The 18532-nt window shown below is 42.5% G+C and overlaps 1 protein-coding gene across 3 annotated transcripts in view; it reads right to left on the reverse strand.

Moving 5' to 3' along the window:
• IKBKB (inhibitor of kappa light polypeptide gene enhancer in B-cells, kinase beta) overlaps positions 1-18532 on the reverse strand; it is a 71112-nt gene that overhangs the window by 35678 nt on the left and 16902 nt on the right. For 2 of the 3 annotated variants that reach the window (XM_006896988.1, XM_006896987.1), the window contains 3 exons: positions 14505-14599; positions 13169-13286; positions 9130-9199 (listed from right to left, as the gene is read on the reverse strand). In XM_006896988.1, the coding sequence (XP_006897050.1) occupies positions 9130-9199; positions 13169-13286; positions 14505-14599 (283 nt within the window). The remainder of the gene's footprint in view (positions 1-9129; positions 9200-13168; positions 13287-14504; positions 14600-18532) is intronic. The other variant, XM_006896989.1, reaches the window with a different exon arrangement.

Consider the following 18532-nt stretch of genomic DNA (forward strand, 5'->3'; position numbering starts at 1 on the left):
TGTGATCTTTATTTTTTATTTTATTATTTTGTGTCTGTGTACTGTCAAATCAGATCTGACTGGTACAGGAGAATATTGCCCCTCCTTCTCCAGCAGTGCATCTGGTGGATTGTCACAGTGTACTTCTGGGATTGCAGTGCAGCTTCTTGCCACTAGGCAAAAGATGTGATCTTTGTAAATGAAAACTTAAATTGAAAAAGCAATTGAATTCAATAATACTCCCTGACTTTGCCACAATACAAAGTAATGAGGTCAGAGTTAGCACATGGCCAGGGCAAAACCAGGTTGCTGAGGAGGTGACAGATATTGGGTCTACTCTGCAAACCAACAAACCTGTATGGAGGAAAAGCAAAGCATCCTCAAAAACCAAGTTATAAAGCACTGCTCCTTTTCACGCATGTAATCTGAAACACACTTTGGTGCATTTTAAATTTCACTGGAAACCGTTCACTTCTCTGGAAAAATGACTCTACTGTCTTGCAGTTGCTGTGAGTAAGCATCTCTGGAGGGTGAGACAGCAAAATAGGCCGAATGTAGAAGAGAAGGCAATAAATTTGGATCCAGCAGCCAAGGGTGTGGTTCAGCCACTCGCCCTCTTACCAGAAGTTAACCCTGGCAAAGGGCAGAGAGGGCAACCTCAACAAAGGTAAAGGAGAGCCAGTGCATGGAACGGCCTGAATAAAACATGGTCAGGAAAGGCTTCAGAATACAAAGAGAGGTTAGGTGAGGTCCAAGAAAAGCTCTGGCACGCTAGTTCAGTCACAAAATCTTTGGAAAAGAAATAAACTGATTAAATCTCACATAAAAATCAGAAGTGGGATTTAAAGTAAAATTCAGGTTAATTGGTAACTCCGAGTACAACCACAAAATCAGGGGATGCTCCCTAACTTTTCAGCCAAATCCAGAGGAGGAAGAATATCAGAAAGGAATTAGCATTTGCTGACTATTATGCTAGGAGCAGGACCTCATGATATGAGCTTTCTGTACATCATTACTTTTTAAAAAATTTTTTACATCATTTCTTTGTATCTATCATTTTGTCCTCATAACAATTCTAATGATACTCTCATTTTCTAAATAATAAAAGTAATAGTCTGAAAAAATATGTAATATGCACATGGCCACATTGCAGTAAGTGGCCATTTAAACCTGGGAGTGATCATATGTGGACATACGGATTTTGTAAAGAGGCTTTCATTTATTTTCATTCCCCTTGGGATTTACTTCATTCATGTAGCAACTATTTATTCAGCATCTGCTTTATACTAAGTGGTATTGTTCTAAATGCTGGAGATACAGAAATGAGCTTAATTCTAGCATAATAAGAAGAAAGAAATTTCTTTGCCAGAGCCAATGAAGGGTCATAGTTGACCCTCCAATGGGTCTTTAGAATCTGTCCACTGAGAGGAAACAGCTCATCTTTTTTCCCAGGGAGCAGCTAATGGATTAAAATGGAGTACTTTTGAGTTAGCAGTGCAATTCATTATCCACAGGACCAAAAGAACTCCCTTCTAACATACTGTGATTGTTAGGTGCTGTTGAGTTGACTTACAGCAAACCTATGAAAAAGAATTCTAAACTTTATCCTGAGTCATCCTCACAATTTCTCCTCTGCTTCAGCCCATTGTTACAGCCACGGTGTTAATCTATTCTGTTGAGGGTCTTCCTTTCTTTCACTAACTGTCCAACTTTCTCAGCATGATGTCTTTTTCGAAGGCCTGGTCCCTCCAGACAAAATTTGTAAAAGGAAGTTTCCACAACCTTGCCTCTAAGGACCATCCTGGCTGTACTTCCTCCAAGACAGATTTCTCTGTGCTTTAGGCAGAAAAATCAACTGAAAAAAACTGTAGCTTGGATCAGGTGCATGTTAGTCTTTAAATTGATATTCTAGCTCATTAACACTGTGGAGAGGTCCATGACAGCAGATTTCCCCAATGTAATACATCTTTTGATTTCTTGACTGCTATCACCATGGATGCTAATCGTGGATCTAAGTAAAATGAACTAGTTGACAATTCCAATCTTTTTTCCATCTGTCATGATGTTGCCTCTAAGTCCAGTAGTGAAAATTTCTAGTTTCTTGATGTTGAGATGTAACCCATATTGAACACTATAATCCTTGACCTTCTGCAGCAAGTGCTTCAAGTCGTCTTCTTTTGTTTCATCTGTATACTGTAAGTTGTCAATGAGTCTTCCTCTAATCCTTATACTTCATTTTCTCCATATAACCCAGTTTTCTTGAATTATTTGCTCAGCATACAGACTGAACAGATATGGAGAAAAGATACAAGCCTGAAGCACACCTTTCCTGCTTTAAAACCACAGAGCGTTCTCGTCTTGTTTGGACAATAGCTTCTTTCTCGGCTTTGCACAAGCACAACTACATATTCAGGGACTCACATTCTTCTCAACATTATCCATAATTGTTATAATCCACATAGTCAAACACCTGAGGTCTGGTGACTGAGTGGGCAGGTGGTCCATATCCACCAGCTGCCCTGCGGAAGAAAAACAGGCAGTCTCTTTAAACACAATATACTGCCTCTGAAAACCCACTGGAGGATCAGCTATGAATCAATTCAGACTTGCTGACAATAAAGTCTAGTATTCTAGTGCTATAAAAAAAAAATCACACCGGAGGTGCAGTGTATAATGTGTTGGACTTCTAATATGAGACTGGTGGTCTTCTCAGAAAGATTTACCATCTCGGAGACCTGACAAGAGGCTTCAGAAACGACTTAATGCCAACGAGTTATTACTAACAAAAAACACTTGTTGCCAAATAGTCAATTCTAACAGTGAATCCCCGTGTCACAGCAATTTCCAATGAATGATCTTTGAGAAGTACACTGACCTTTCCCCAAGTTGCTACTATTGTGTGTATCAAAACCACCAACCTTTCAGTTAGCAGACTAATTAGCATATTAACTACTAAGCTAAAAATGAGTATTTTACTATTTTTACAACCTAGAAACTCCAAGTGGTACTACAAAGTCTGTTTATTTCCACTTTTGGAAATAAATAAATAGAGCGAAAACAATTAGTGAACTAAAGAAGTTTATTATTTATTGAGAAAGACCTGGTGGCATAATAAATAGGTTAAGTGTTGGGCCACTAATCCAAAGGTCAGCAGTTCAAATCCCATCAGCTGCTCTGCGATAAAAATGAGGCCATTTCTACTTACTAAGATTTCAGTCCCAGAAATCCAACCAAGGATTGTCATTAATGAAAATCAATTTGATGGCAATGGGCTGGGGTATTTTTTCTTTGATTGGCTTTTAATAGGAGAGGCTGAACAACACTGGAAAGTTTATTATTCTGATTTACGCATGATTTAAACACACATGTGCATACAGTTTGAATAAATAATATGAAAATTACTACACAAATCAAATGGATTAAAAAATATACCCAGGTCAAAAGAATATGCAACCAGGTTCTAGTATTAGTGGAAAACTACTTGAGGAAGTACAAAATTATATAAGGAAGTAGACAGTTAAGAATTCTTAAGACAATTTAAAGACTTTCTTAGTAAATATTTGCTAACTAATAAATAATAAGTGAAAATATCCAAAACCATAGCATCAAAGAATAATGACTAGAAGAAGTTCAAACCAAAGACAAAAGAAAAAGACAAAAGTTGCCAGTAAAGATGAAAAAGAATGCCCTCAATGGTTCTGGGATCCAAGCTCCTGCCAGTCGCTTCTCTGAGCCGGCTGGGTTTGCATATTATAGATCTACATGTTCTGAGAGAAGGGTTTTAAAATTTCCAGATAATACTCCTTAAAACATCATCAAAACTGTCCCTGCAAGAGGCTTTGTGACAACTTGGTTTTTCCCAGAGAACTGTTCCATCCAGAAGGACTTTGCTGACTTAAAAGAACTAGAAAAGCCCAAAAATGCCATTGGAGCTGGAACAAGCACTGGTCCATGTGCCACCACTGGGAAAGGCAGAGGACGCTCCATTCACTGGAGCAGCTGCTGCCCCTTCAGGGGAACTGTCCAGCTCTGAAGCTGCTCGACAGCTTTTCAGACACTTTCAGTACCAGGTGGTGTCTGGGCCTCACGAGACCTTAATGCAACTTCAGAAGATCTGTTTCCAGTGGCTGCAGCCAGAGCTTCACAGCAAAGAGCAGATCCTGGAGCTCCTCATGTTGGAGCAGTTCCTGACCATCCTGCCCGGGGAGATCCAGATGTGGGTGTGCACACAGCGTCCCAGCAGTGGCGAGGAGGCTGTGGCGCTAGTGGAGAGCTTGAAGGGTGACCCGCAGAGACTGTGGCAGTGGATCAGCAGCCAGGTACTGGGACAGGAAAGCTCACCCAAGAAGATGGAATCTGCAAGTTGCCAAATAAGGGAGGAAGAGTCCAGTTTTGAAGTGGTGCCTCAGGAGCTGGGACTTGAGAATTCAACCTCAGGGCCTGGAAAGCAACTGAGCCACATCATCAAAGAGGAAGCTGACACTGAGCCCGAATTAGTAATAACTGCTCCCCAGCTTCTTGCCCAATCTGAGGAAAGGCTCTTCAGCAACCAGGACTCAAGAGGCTCCCTTCTCCAAGCATCATCTCAGGAACAATGGAGAAACCTGGATTCTACTCAGAAGGAGCACTTCTGGAACGTCATGCTGGAGAACTATGGGAAAATGATCTCAGGAGGTACTTCCAGTCCAAAACCTGACTCAGCTAATTCAGCAGAGTATGGAGAAGAGCTGGCAGGACTCCCCTTTGATGCCACTGAGAAAATTCTACCATCCACCTGCAGTGGAGACAAACAGGAGAATGGCAAAGAGAATGTAAACTTGGAAACCTACTGGGATCAGAAGCCTCCAGCTGCTCTTTGTTATGTCTCAGGAGAGGCCCCTCCTCAGGATTCTTTGAGTGGCTTCTTTGGTGAAAATGAACAAAGATGTTTTACACAAGATTATCTCAGCAAGGTACAGGGACACTGCCAAAGTGAGGAAAGAAGGAAACAGCTGTCTTCTCAGGAAAAGGTTCCTGCTAAACAGGTCAACCAGGATTTGCCTGATTCTCACCCAAGAGATCTAACTGCACTGTTGCTCAAGCTGAAGCAACAGACCCCCCCAGAAGGACCAACTGAGACCTCCGATGATCCAGGAGCTTCTCACCTGCAGAGAGTGTGGGAAAACCTTCAGTAGAAATTATTAGCTTGTGGTTCACCAGAGAACTCATACTGGAAAGAAACATTTTCAGTGCCCCACCTGCAAGAAAGCCTTTCTGTAGAGTTCAGATTTTGTGAAGCATCAGAGAATACACACCAGAGAGAAAGCCTGCATATCTGATGATTGTGGGACAGGCTTCAGTGACTTTTCTGGATTACACTACCATGAGAAGATCCACATGGAAGAGAAATCGTATAAATGTCCCATCTGTGTAAAGATGTTTGGCAACCAGTGTGCCTTAAACAGACGCCACAGTGTGCACACAGGAAAGAAACCCTATAAATGTTCTCTTTGTGAAGAAAGTTCCAGCTACATGTCTAACTTAAATATTCATCAGTGGGTACATACAGGAGAGAAACCCTATAAATGTCCTCTCTGTGAAAAGAGTTTTACTCATATGGGCCACTTTAATAGACACCAGTGGGTCCACACAAAAGAGAGACCCTATAAATGTCCCATCTGTGAAAAGAGATTCATTGAGAGATCCAAATTTAATAGACATCTGCAAGTCCACAAAGGAGAAAACATGTAAATGTTCTCTCTGTGAAGAGCTTCCACCACAACAAGATAAACAACCCAGTTGTAAAATGGGCACAGGATATGAACAGACACTTCACCAAAGAAGACATTCAGATGGCCAACAAACACATGAAAAAATATTCAAAATCCCTAGCTCCAAGAGAGATGCAAATAGAAACAACTATAAGATATCATCTTACCTCAGTAAGAATGACAAAATTCAACAGAGCAGCAAATAGCAAATGCTGGAGAGGTTGTGAAGAAACTGGAACTTTTACTCACGTTGGTTGGAGTGTAAAATGGTGTAACCACTGTGGAAGGCCGTATGGCGCTTTCTCAAAACGTTGGAAACAGAATTAACATTTGACCCAGAAATTCCACTACCTTAAAGAAACAAGAGCTGCCACCCAAGCAGATATATGCACACCCATGTTTATTGCGGTTTTGTTCACAATAGCAAAGAGTTGGAAACAACCTAAGTGCCCATCAACAAATGAATGGATAGAGGAGTTCTGGTATATTCACATAATGGAATACTATGCTGCATTGAAAATCAAGGAACTCATGAAATATCATACAAAATGAGTGACCCTGGAGGACATTCTGCTGAGTGAAATATCTCAGTCACAAAAGGACAAATATTGCATAGTGCCACTATTGTAAAATGCGACTGACATCGGGGTTGGGGGGAACCTAAGAAGAGGGGATAAATAATACATGCTGCATTGAAAGAGATGAGGGAAAACTGTTTAAAAAATATAGGGTTAGGTATTATTTTCATGACAAAAGTACAGAAAAAAATTGCCTATTAAAGTGGACTGAAAAAAATATAGGGTTAGGTATTATTTTCATGACAAGATTACAGAAAAAAACTGCCTATTAAAGTGGACTGGGGGATTATATAATAATGAAAGAATATTTTTTTTCTTCAAAGAGAAAAACGAACTGAGGAGGGGGAAGGCTACGCAGGGAGGAAAATGTGCAACAGTGAATGAATGGGGGGAAATTAAATTGGAAAGAATATGCTGTAAAAATATATATATTGTATTAAAATATAATTAATAATAATAAAAGAATTTTTTAAAAAAAGAATGCTCTCTTATCTAAGTGACCATCAACCCAACTCAACAGAGAACAAATTAACAGTTTGGCCACCTGGGTAAAAGATACAACTTAGCAAACAGCTGAGCAAAATGTGGGTGAGTGAGACTTCTGGCAAGGGATCAGGAAAACAGGTAGAATTTGTGGCTTTGGAATTAGCTCCTTAGGGATTATATCCTCCAACGAGAAAAAAGTCCTCTCAGTAGATACTGAGCTACATTAGCAGAGGCTAATGAATCCACCTGGCCAATGGAGAGATGCCCACCAAAATCAGAGAAAATGGGTGTTAGGCCAACTTGCTTTCACTGTGAGCTCCACCCAAAAGGACAGAGAGACAAGATTTAGAGCAAGATGAGAATTTTGCCCATCAGTTTTTTTGGATTCTAAAAGACGAAATGCATTGGGAAAGTCTGCTGTCAGAGACCTCTCCAAAATACTGAAGAGCAACAATGTCAATCTGGAGACTAAGGTATGCCTGATACAGGCCATGGTCTTTGCAATTACTTGCTATGCGTCAGAGAGTTGGACAATGACTAGGGAGGATAGAAGGAGAATTGATGCCTCTGAGCTGTGGTGCTGGAGAAGAGTATAGAATAGCTAGAAGAACAAACAAGTTCATCCTGGAAAGGGTAAAGCCAGGCTGCTTCTTAGACTCAAGGATTCTGAAGCTTCGTCTGACATACTATGGACATGTTGCAAGGCAGGATCAGTCCTTGGAGAGGGGCGTCATGCTTGGGAGGGTGGAGGGACAGTGCAGGAGAGGAAGACCCTCAAAAAGATGGACTGATTCAGTGACTGGGGTAATAGGGATAGGCGTGTCGGAGACAATAAGATTGGCAAGGGATGGAACAGGGTTTAAGGCTGTCATACATAGGGTCGCTATGACAACAGCATACAACCACCACCACCACAACAATAACCTTAAATATGTTACTACTTTTACCCACCCCCCCCTTCTTTATTTCTTGCCTGTCCTCTACAACAGAAGCACTGAAGGGGAGACTTAAAAAAATTCAGTGATAACAAGTCAGAACCAACTCTAGCTGACCCTCCAGTGGGTTTTTAAAGCCATAAATTTCACAAGAGTTTGTCCATCTTTCTTGTGAAAGTCACTGACAGATCAGAAAGCCCACAAAAAAAGGCTACAAAAAAATGTAGCCTTTGGATTAGTAGCACAACTTCTCACAGCCCACCAGGGCTCCCTCATATTAGTAAGACAGCGAGTTTTAGAGCGCAGAGGACCATTAATGCCTACAGATCCATTAATTTAATCAAGGTGGGTTGCATTTTTCCAAAAGCCAAAATGCTATGTAAATATAAAGGAGGATACGGGGTGGGGGGGAGCAATACAGCTTTAAGGATGATCTAGAGCTAGGGACACCTCCCCCCATCTCATTGCTATGAAGTTGAAACTGATTCCTAGCAGACCCTCCAGCAGGTTTTCAGGGCTGTTAATAGCAAGGGAGGAGACTGCCCTTCTTTCTCCCTTACATCTGGTGGAGTTGGCAGTATACCCTCTTACCCACTAGGCCACCAGATGAAGAAGAGGATTGAAAAGAGCACCATTTCTCCAATCTTGTGGGGCAAAAACTCTAGGTAACTTTAAACCTGAGATTCTAAACTATCAAGGCGAGCCAACAACCCTGGAAATGTGAGGGAGGAAGGCCATGGGACCAGCCCTTATCTCACTTCTGATGGCTGTTTCCCCAGGCCTGAGTGCTCACTGACTGTCGGCTCCTCAAGGATCATCTACACATCTACCACCAGGAGGAGGACTCCAGGGTTTGGGCAATTTCATTTCAACTCATCTCTGCTGGCTGAGAACATTCCTCCCCAAAATCACCCTGACCTTCTCATGAAGTGCCCTGAACACCCCATCCTAGAACAGTGTGAAAAGTGTGTGCAGGGCCATTTCTCCACATGTGCATTAACAACTGCAACATGAGAGCGGAAAAACTTGAGGCCAAGGGATGAAATTCATTCAAATGACAACCTGTTCCATCACTGGCTATTCCAGGAAAGTAGGGAGTGGAGATCTTTAATGGGAAAGGAAATATGTTATTCTACATACATCATAATTCCCTTCATGACTTAGGAAGGAAGGAAGTGAAATCTATTTGAGTTCAACGTCTGCCTGACTAGCCTGATGCTGACCCTTTATGCCATCCAAAGGACTGAAGAGTGAGAGTGAGTGAGAGACAAAGACAGAGTGTGTGTGTGTGTGTGTGTGAGAGAGAGAGAGAGAGAGAGCGAGAGAGCACTGCAAGGACTCACAGGGGCACCATGAGCCCTCCCTGTGGGGCATGGCCTGCCTCCCAGGGCTGGGATTTACCAATGTCACTCAGCAAGGTGAGGATGGCTCCTTCCCGCAGGCCACAGCAATTCTCAAACTGGTTCAGGTACTGTCAAGAAATTGAAAGGAAGCATCACAGTAAGTGTCACAAGTCAACTGTACAGCTACAAGTGGTTTTTTTATCAGCTAATATGCCACCAGAGCTCGCTAGTGACAACAGTTGTCATGTGCCACAGAGTTGATTGTTCATAACAGCCTTATGAACAGCTGATCTGTACCCTGCCCTGTCCTGTGCCACCCTCACTGTCTCTGATACTTGAGATCTCTGTTACTGGCACTGTTGTCAATCCATCTCACTGAAGGTCTTCCTCTCCTCCTCTGACCCTCCATCTTTCCAAGCATGATTTTTTTTCAAGTACAGATACCCCAAAACAACATGCCCAAAGCAAGTGAGATGAAGTTTTGCCATCTCTGCCTCTACGGAGCATCCTGGTTTTATGTTCTCTGAGACACAGTTGTTTGTTCTTTTGACAGTCTATTCAGTACTCTACTCCAACACCGCAACTCAAAGGCCTCTGAACTCTTCTTTGACTGTTTATTTTGTTATATTATTAATTTTTTAAACTTTCAGATGCATTCCAAGTAATTTAAAAGCCCATGGAATAAGCCCATCTTAGTCTTTAAAATTACATCATTGTACCTCAGAACTTTGGAGAGGTCCTTGAACAGCAAATTTTTCCAATGAGATACTTCTTTTCATTTCTTGACTACTGGTACCAAAGTGTTGATTGTGGATCCAATAAAGATGAAATAATCATAATTTTAATCCTTTTTCCATCTATCAAGGTTGCCACCTATAAGCTCAGTGGTGAGGATTTTTGTTCTCTTGATGTTGAGATGTAATCCATAACAAAAGCTGTAGTCTCATATCTCCTGCAGTAAGTGCTCCAAGTTTTCTTCACTTTCAGCAAGCAAGGCTGTGTCATGCAGGTTGTTGATGAGTCTTCCCCTGATCTGACACCACACTGTTCTTCATAAAGTCCAGTTTCTGGAATGATGTATTCAGCATACAGACTGAATAGGTATGGAGGAAGAATACAAACTTGACACACACCTCTCTTGACTGCAAACCAACAACAGTGGCTACTATTTATTAAGCGCTTAAGAAGACTTGGCGGTGTAGTTCGTGGCTTCATGCACAAACTGAAAGGTCACCAGTTCAAATACATTAGTTACTCCACAGGAGAAAGATGGCCAGTCTTCTTGTAAAGATTTACAGCCTTCAAAACCTGATAGAGGGTCACTGTGAACTAAAACTGACTTGATTATAGTGGGTCTTATGACATAGCAGGTCCTTGGTTAACATCCTCATGCAAAAGCTCCATGTGGAAAGCATGTCCCATGCCTTATCTCATTTAAGGTTCACTACCACCACCACCACCACCATCTGAGGTAAGTAATGCTGGAATTTTCATGTCATAGATGAGAAAACAGAATAGTGGGGTCAAGTGACTTGTGAGATTCCACATCTATGAGAGGACAGGGCTGGAATGTGAAGCCAAGTCTTTCTGATCCTCCTATGCCTTAGCTTATTGGTTTTTTCAACTTGTCAAGTCAGTCAACATGCTGGTGGTTGTTATGTTGCTGTGGTGTACCACTGAGTCAGAACCAACTCATAGCTGACCCTCTGGCAGGTTTTCAGAGGCAGTAAATTGCACAGGAGGAGACTGCCCATCTTTCTACCAAGGAAAAGCTGGCAGATTGGAGCCACTGCTGAAGAGGCCTCAAATGAGGACAGTGGAGAAAGTAACTCAACTGAAGTTTACAATCATTAGTTAACATCCCTCCTCATGATTATTCAAGAGCCTTTTACCTACAAGACTTACGCAGGTAACTATGCTCTTCAAGAGAATTCTGGCGTCTTTTGGGGGCACATTTGTTCTTGTGCTGCCAACCCTGTCTTTCTGCATCCATAAAAGCAGGTTTTAAACTTTTTGCAGGAGAAAAAGGAAGACAGATGCAAATTCTCTGGGCAGCAGGACCCCAGCATTGGCCACTCCCCTTAGCATGAACCCCTTCCTGCCTCCCCTCAAAGCACTCTACAATTAAAAGCATGTCAGTCCTGTGGAATTTTCCTCTTCTTCTCTGGCGTAAGGGTTCTTTGATGATCAAGTTGCAAGTCCTCTGTCTGGTTTCTGAGACCCATGTAATCTGGTCACATCCCACCCACTTCCCATGCTACTCCCAAAAAGCTTGCACTCAACTACAACAACATGATTTTATCGTTTTATATAAATGCAGTTAGTTATTCAAAGATTGTCCAAAGATAGGAAAACAGAAAGGAAAATCCAAGTGCTGTCAAGTTCTCCATTTCTCATCGGTTATCAGCCCCCTGCCCGTGGGCAGTGCCAGGGCATGTGTTCACATCCTGCTGTGACCACACCGCGCCCAGGACGTGCCTGCCTCCCACAGTGAGAGAAACTCTCTTAAGCACACTGACCTTCCTGGGAAATTCCTTTTAAAGAAAAAGATGGAAGAGTCCAGAAGAGAAATGCCTGTGACACTGGGCCCAGGAAACAGCTACGTAAAGATGAAATCAGCAGGCGGGCATCCTTCCGCACAATATCCTCTGCTATCATGGACTGAATGGCTAAATTTGAACTGCTTTGACTAAAAACCTCCTTTTTTGTTTTATTTCTTGTTTCAACAGATTGTTTTTAGAGCAGCTTTAGGCTCACAGAACTGTGCGGAAGATACTGTATTCCCACAAGCCCCACCTCCTAGGTACCAGGGGCTGTTGAGTTAGCTCTGAATGATGACATCCCGTGCACATCAGGAAGACCTGCAACTTCTTCAGAAGCAAATTGCTGATAGTCTTTTCTTCCAAGGTTTCTTTTCTGTGCCATGGCATCAGAACCAACTCGTAGCTGACTCTCCAGTGGGTTTTCAGAGACTGCAAATCATACAGGAGAGACTACTCATCTTTCTCGCAAACAGCAGGTGGGAGATTTGAACTACGTACCTTTGGGCTGGCAGCACAGCCCCTAACCACTAGGCTACCAGAGCTCCCTAAGGTTTCTCTGGCTGAACTCAAATCTCCAACCTGTCAGTTAACAATTAAGGATGTTCATTGTTTACAGAATCCAAACAGGGCCTCCCTCTTGCCTTGAGAACTTTCTTGTTTTCAGTAGTGAAAAAGAACTGTTATTAGCATATAGCTTTTCTTTCTCTAAATGTTAAGCTGCATCATTCCATTTCAGATGGAGAGGTGGCTGCAGGTGGACTGAAGGACTGGGTCCTAAGCCCTGCCCTGGCAAGCAAGGTGAAGCTGGTTCACTGAAATAACCAACCTTTCTGGCCAGGAGACCATCCTATGATGGGAATCCCATGCACCTTACCTAGCTCGCAGCCTCTCTGTCCTCATTTTAGAGAACACCTGGACCAGAGACATCCTGAGCTGTCCCTGAGACAGTGGTGGACTGCACCCCACACCCTGAAGTGTACGTTATAGGAAACAAGCTACAGTGGTGAGAGGGGAGGAACCAGGACCCAGAGGTGAGTCAGCGCTGGAATCCCAGCCCAGTTCTGATTACTAAGCCTTCCTGCTCCACGACTTTGTGTATTTGGGGCTGCCACATCTGTGTAAGGAAATCCCTCCTAATAAGGACAGCAGTGGCACTAACACTGACACTGAGAGGCACAAGTGGCCCTACACGTCGCAGAAGTGAGTACAGGTTTGTTTTGGAGCCTGTCCAGTCTCTGCCTGCACTCAGGACCTCATGATCACTTTTTCCTCATCATTTTGGTAATCACTGCGCAGAATGTGCAGAAAGCCCTTCCCTGGTTTTCTTGTAAGAATTTCTGATTCAGCCTCTTGTTTCACAAGTAAACGTCACCCTAACCTGGTCCCGGAAGTGGGAAGCTTTAGAAGAAAAAAAAAAAAAATCACACCAAGGTCCTGTGGCTCTTTCACTTCCTCGTGATGGAAACGGGACATGGTCTCGTCATCCCACCCTAGTCCCGGTGTCCCATCCCCGCACACAGACGTGATGTGTATCCTTGCCTCCCGAAGCCTCACCTTCCGGAGATCTCCTCCTTGGCAGTACTCCATGGCCAGCAGGGGCAAGTCATTGGGGGCTAAGTTCTGCATGCCCTCGGGGACATCCCGGGCGGCCACCACGTTCGGGTGGGTCAGTCTAGGAAGGGGAGGAAATCAGTAAGGACAGAACCCGAGCTTGGTCTCAAGTCACACCTCACCCTCCTTCCATGTCTCAGTGAAGCCTGTCTCTCAACAAAGGCAGGAAAAACCAAGAGTGGCGCCAGTCCTCGGAAAAGGAAAGCATGCTTGGAAAGATGAAGGGTCAGCAAAAGAGAGGAAGACCCTCACCGAGATGACTGACACAGTGATTGTAACGATGGGCTCACATGTATCAGAGGATGGCATCGGATATGGCAGGGTGCAGATCCACTGCTCATAAGGTTGCTATGAACCACTGTTGACTCAACAGCACATAACAACAACAACAACAACAACAACAACAACTCAAGATTAAGTAAACCAAGGCACAGGTCCAGGAAAGGGCCTTCATGTCCAGCCTGTAGCATTCATGCAGCTCTATGCTGAGAACCACTGCAATGAGTGAGTGTGCACGGCGTGTAATTCAATTTTCTTTAGAGTACTACATAACAAATCCTCACTGAACTTCAAAATGCTTCTAAAAGCAGAGATAGCAGAAGGGCTTTTGATTTCACACCACTTGAGAGTGGCTGATGACAGCATTGATGAAGTGGACTCATATGCAAACAAGCCTCTTTTTAAGAGGTTACAGGCAGAAAGAGCAAGCTCACCAAGACTCCTCACTGATCCGTCCGCAGGGTTCAGATCCTGTTGTGCACAGGGCTACTATGAGTTGTTGTCAACTCAATGGCACATACATCAGTAGCATATGTAACAACTCAAGAATAAGTAAAAAAAGGCACTAGACTGTCAGACTCTGTCTCCACATCCGAGGAGTAAATGTCAAAATGGGATAACAGCAGTGCAGAGTTGCACACCATCTGCAGACCGGAAACATGGAGAAAAGAGTTTATGCTGCCAAATAAAAATTGACCCTGATGACTGTATTTCATTATTTAACATCACAGATAAAGCTAACCAACAAGGCATCATGTTACGCCTTAAACATTACACCACTTGTCAACAGTGTAGGGGTATTTCTTGTCTATTTGGACAGTATGGCTGGCGTCCTGGGTGAGGGACTGGGATGCAGGACTCTCTTCCAACTGGAACAGACTGAATTCACACAGAAGCTCAGGGCTTCCTCCAGATCCTAACATCCCCTGGCTGTTCATCTCCCGCAGTCCCTGCCCCACACAGCAGTTCAGCCACCAGCTCCGAGCATTTAGGCCCTCACCTTCTCATGATCTGGATTTCCAGGCACCACCGCTCCCGGTTCCGGGGGCTAAGCTCCTGCCGGCACTGCTTGATAGCAATCTGCTCGCCTGTTTCCTGCAGAGAGAGTATGGTGAGAAGCAGCAGAGAGAAGGGTCAAACACACAGACACAGCTGCAGGTCAACACAGAAACTGTCACGTGGAGAGGAACTACAGTGACTCCAGCCCTAGGATCTGAAGTGTCAAATGCAATCACTTCTGCTACCTCTGGAGGCTGGGGCTTGTGTCCACTGATAGAGATCCCCAAGCACCTGTCTGCCTGCTCAGGTGGGTCTCCACTGTTCCTCCCCATTCCTACCTTCCATGGCCTTTCTCCCACCTCATTTCTATTCAGCCAGAGTCTACAAATCCTTCAAGGTCTTGCTCAGCTCCTGCCTTCTTCATGAAATAGCTCCTAGCCATTTCTGCCCAGAAAGATAGAGCTTGACTCCAAATCACTCCAGTTATATTAGGGTAGTGTAGTCTGTAGAGTTGTGCTACTAACCTAAATGCAGCCAGCTTGAACCCACAAAAAGCTCTGCAAGAGAATATGAACAATCTTCCCGGTGTAATTTACAGGCTCCAAAAATCCAGTGGAAGATCAGGTCTGAGTTGGTTCTAACTTGACGATGATGAGTTTGAGAACTATATATGGTTGTTGCGATGTGACCATCTAGGGCCTACAAAAATGGTACTCTCATCAAATGATTCAACCTAATCAGTGCCATATTGAGAGTAACTGTTCCATGCAAGAGTTTTGTCTCTCGAGAGAAAATGTGTAATAGTACAGAGAGGCTGCAACACAGGTTGATTCAAACTCCAACCATACATGTATGAACTGTGTGAGCTTGTGCAGACAATTGAACTGACTCAATTTCTTAATCTGTAAAATGGGAATAACTTTCACCTCTAAGGGCTGTCGTGAAGATAAGCACCTATCCACCAGGGCCTAGTCCTTAGCAGATACTCAATAAACCTACTGAAGGGCACACCCCATGTCACACAGTGACCCTAAAGTGTAGCTTTGCCCTAACTTTCCAGCCACTCTCCCAAGACTCCACATTGAGTATCTGGTGCTGCAGCTGATTTGACACCTGGTCCGGTGCTTTCCTCGTGGAAGCACAAGACTGGCCTTTCTAGCTCCCGGGAATCTGGCTTTCCTTTATGTTCCCGCAACTTCTAACTTTGTCACTTTTGCACATACCTATGAAAAGAGTATTTTCTGTAGGGTAGCAGAGTTTCCTTTCTTAGTTAAATCTATCTTTAGGTATTTAACTGCTTGCTACCAAATTACTAAATAATAAACTAATCACAAGAATTGAAACTTGAGAAATATTTAGCTTGTAGCATTCTTTTTTGTTTGCTTGTTTTATTTAGTTCTTCTGTGTGTTTTTATTTTCTAGTATTTTTTTGAGATTTTATTGAAATATTATAGAGAACCTGGGTCTCATTTATTGTTCATATTTCCCTCCCTGCCCACCCCACTCCCACCCCAGTTCACTTTTCTCTTTGAGAAAAAAAAAGGAAATGATTTCATTATTATACAATCCGCACCCCCAATCCACTTACTTTACTTATTATGCAGCTCTTATTCTGGACTCTTGCATGCAAGTAATATGTACGTATATATCCCTTTTGAACAGTTCTCTCCCTCATCTGTTTCAATGCAGTGTATATTATTTATACTCTCTTTTCTTAGTTTCCCCTCAAACCCGACATTCAGATGGCAAACAAACACATGAAGAAATGTTCAAAATCCCTAGCTCTAAGAGAGATGCAAATCAAAACAACTATGAGATATATTATCTCACCCCAGTCAGAATAGCAAAATTCAACACAACAGCAAACAACAAATGCTGGCGAGGTTGTAGAGAAACTGGGACCCTTATTCACTGTTGGTGGGAGTGTAAAATGGTGCAACCACTATGGAAGGCAGTATGGTACTTTCTCAAAAAGTTGCAAATAGAGATACCATTTGACCCAGCAATTCCAATACTGGGAATTTACCCTAAAGAAACCATCACCGTCACCCAAGCAGATATTTGCACACCCATACTGACTGCTGCTTTATTTACAATAGCAAAGAGTTAGAAACAACTTAAGTGCTCTTCAACAAACAAATGGATAGAGAAGCTCTGGTATATCCATGCAACATTATACAGAATTGAAAAACAAGGAACTCATGAAATATTATACAAAATGAGTGACCCTGGAGGACATTATGCTGAGTAAAATATCTCAATCACAAAAGAACAAATACTGCATAATGCCACTGTTATCAAAACAGGACTGACATCAACTTTGTAGCATTCTTTTGAAGATTCTTACAAACTCTCTCTCTCTTCTCTGTCTCTCTCTTACAAAATCCCTAGGATCCTTCCAGAAGTTGCTTTCAGTGGAGCCCAGAATTACTTTGGTTATGCTCCCCATTATGCAGTGATCACACACACCTACTTTAAAAAATGGTCTGATAACACAATGAGATACCATCTCACCTCAGCAGGAGTGACAAAAGTTTAACAGGCCGGCAAGTAATAAATTTTGGAGAGATTGTGGAGAGATATAAACTCTTATACATTGTTAGTTGGTCTGTAAAATGGTACAACCACTCTGGAAGGTAGTTTGGCATTTCCTTAAAAAGCTGAACATAAAAATTCCATAGGACCCAGCTATTCCACTGCTTGGAATATACCCCAAGAAAATGAGAATTGAGGCACAAATGGAGACATGTACACCAATGTTCAGAGCAGTGTTATTCACCATCGCAAGAACATAGAAACTGCCCAAATGTCCAACCATAACTGAATGGATTGAGAAATTATGGTACATTCACACAATGGAATACTACACAGCACTCGGGAGCAATAATTCTGAAAATCACTACCTAACTTGGGAGGGACTGAGGAGCATTATGCTAAGTGAACTACCTCAGACTCATAATGACAAATACTGTAAAAGACCATTATTGTAGAACTGGGAAGATAACTGGTAAAATGTCTATGAGGATCCAAGGAGGGGAGAGTGGAAGCAGAGAGATGAGGATGAGGGGGTTATAATCATAGGGTCACAAAATTTGATGAGTGGAGGGTGGTGCGAGTAAGGAAATGGGAAAAAGATCTAGTGGGAAAAACAATGTATATGAACTTTGTAAGTAAACCAGTAAAAAATACAAAACTTAAAGAAAATGGTTTGATTGATGTATAATTCACATACCCTACAATTCACTCATTTTATGTAATCATTTTAGTGTATTCACAGAACTATGCAATTATTGCCACAATCAATTTAGAGCACTTTTATCACACCAAAATAACAATAAAACTTTGGTCCCATAAGCTATGCCCTCCCTCCAATGCTAGGTAACCTTGGTTATCTATTTCCAGATGACCAAGCAGATTTGCCTACAGTAGATATTTCACAGATATGTATTCATACACCATGTGGTCCTTTGTGACTGATTTTGTTCATGTAGCATTATGTTTTCAAGCTTTATCCACACTGTACCCATATGCTTACTTCTATGACTACAATATACTCTTTGGCCCAGCCTGCTATTGTAGGGATTGATAACCAAAATTCTACCACAAGTAACATTCACTTCCTTTACCTATAAGGGCCTTGCTGTTTGGCATGGATGCCAGAAGGTTCTTGCATGAGGGCTAATGTACAAAAATTGCAAATCCTGTCACTACTGAACCAACTAACAAAGTTGTACAAGTGAATTTGGGTAGAAGTTCATCTAAAAGGCTTCAAGGAGAAGAGAACATGCCAAAAAGAATACTATTTTTCCCCCAAACAATATCTTGTTAAGTCTTGCAAAATTTTACACTCTACACCATACACTTCCTGATTCCTCTGTATCATCTATTCGCCAAGTGATACGAGTTTCAGGTTTCACTTCCCATTAATATTTAAACTCACGCATGTTTGCTCAACCCCGTAGCAACTCCATTAGCAGCAGCTCTAACCAATGCTTTAATAAATGGTTGTCTCCAGTCAGGCAGAGTTCC

Source organism: Elephantulus edwardii, unplaced genomic scaffold (genome assembly GCF_000299155.1).
Source record: "Elephantulus edwardii isolate Elephantulus edwardi_28Jun2011 unplaced genomic scaffold, EleEdw1.0 scaffold00195, whole genome shotgun sequence".
Classification (NCBI taxonomy): domain Eukaryota; kingdom Metazoa; phylum Chordata; class Mammalia; order Macroscelidea; family Macroscelididae; genus Elephantulus; species Elephantulus edwardii.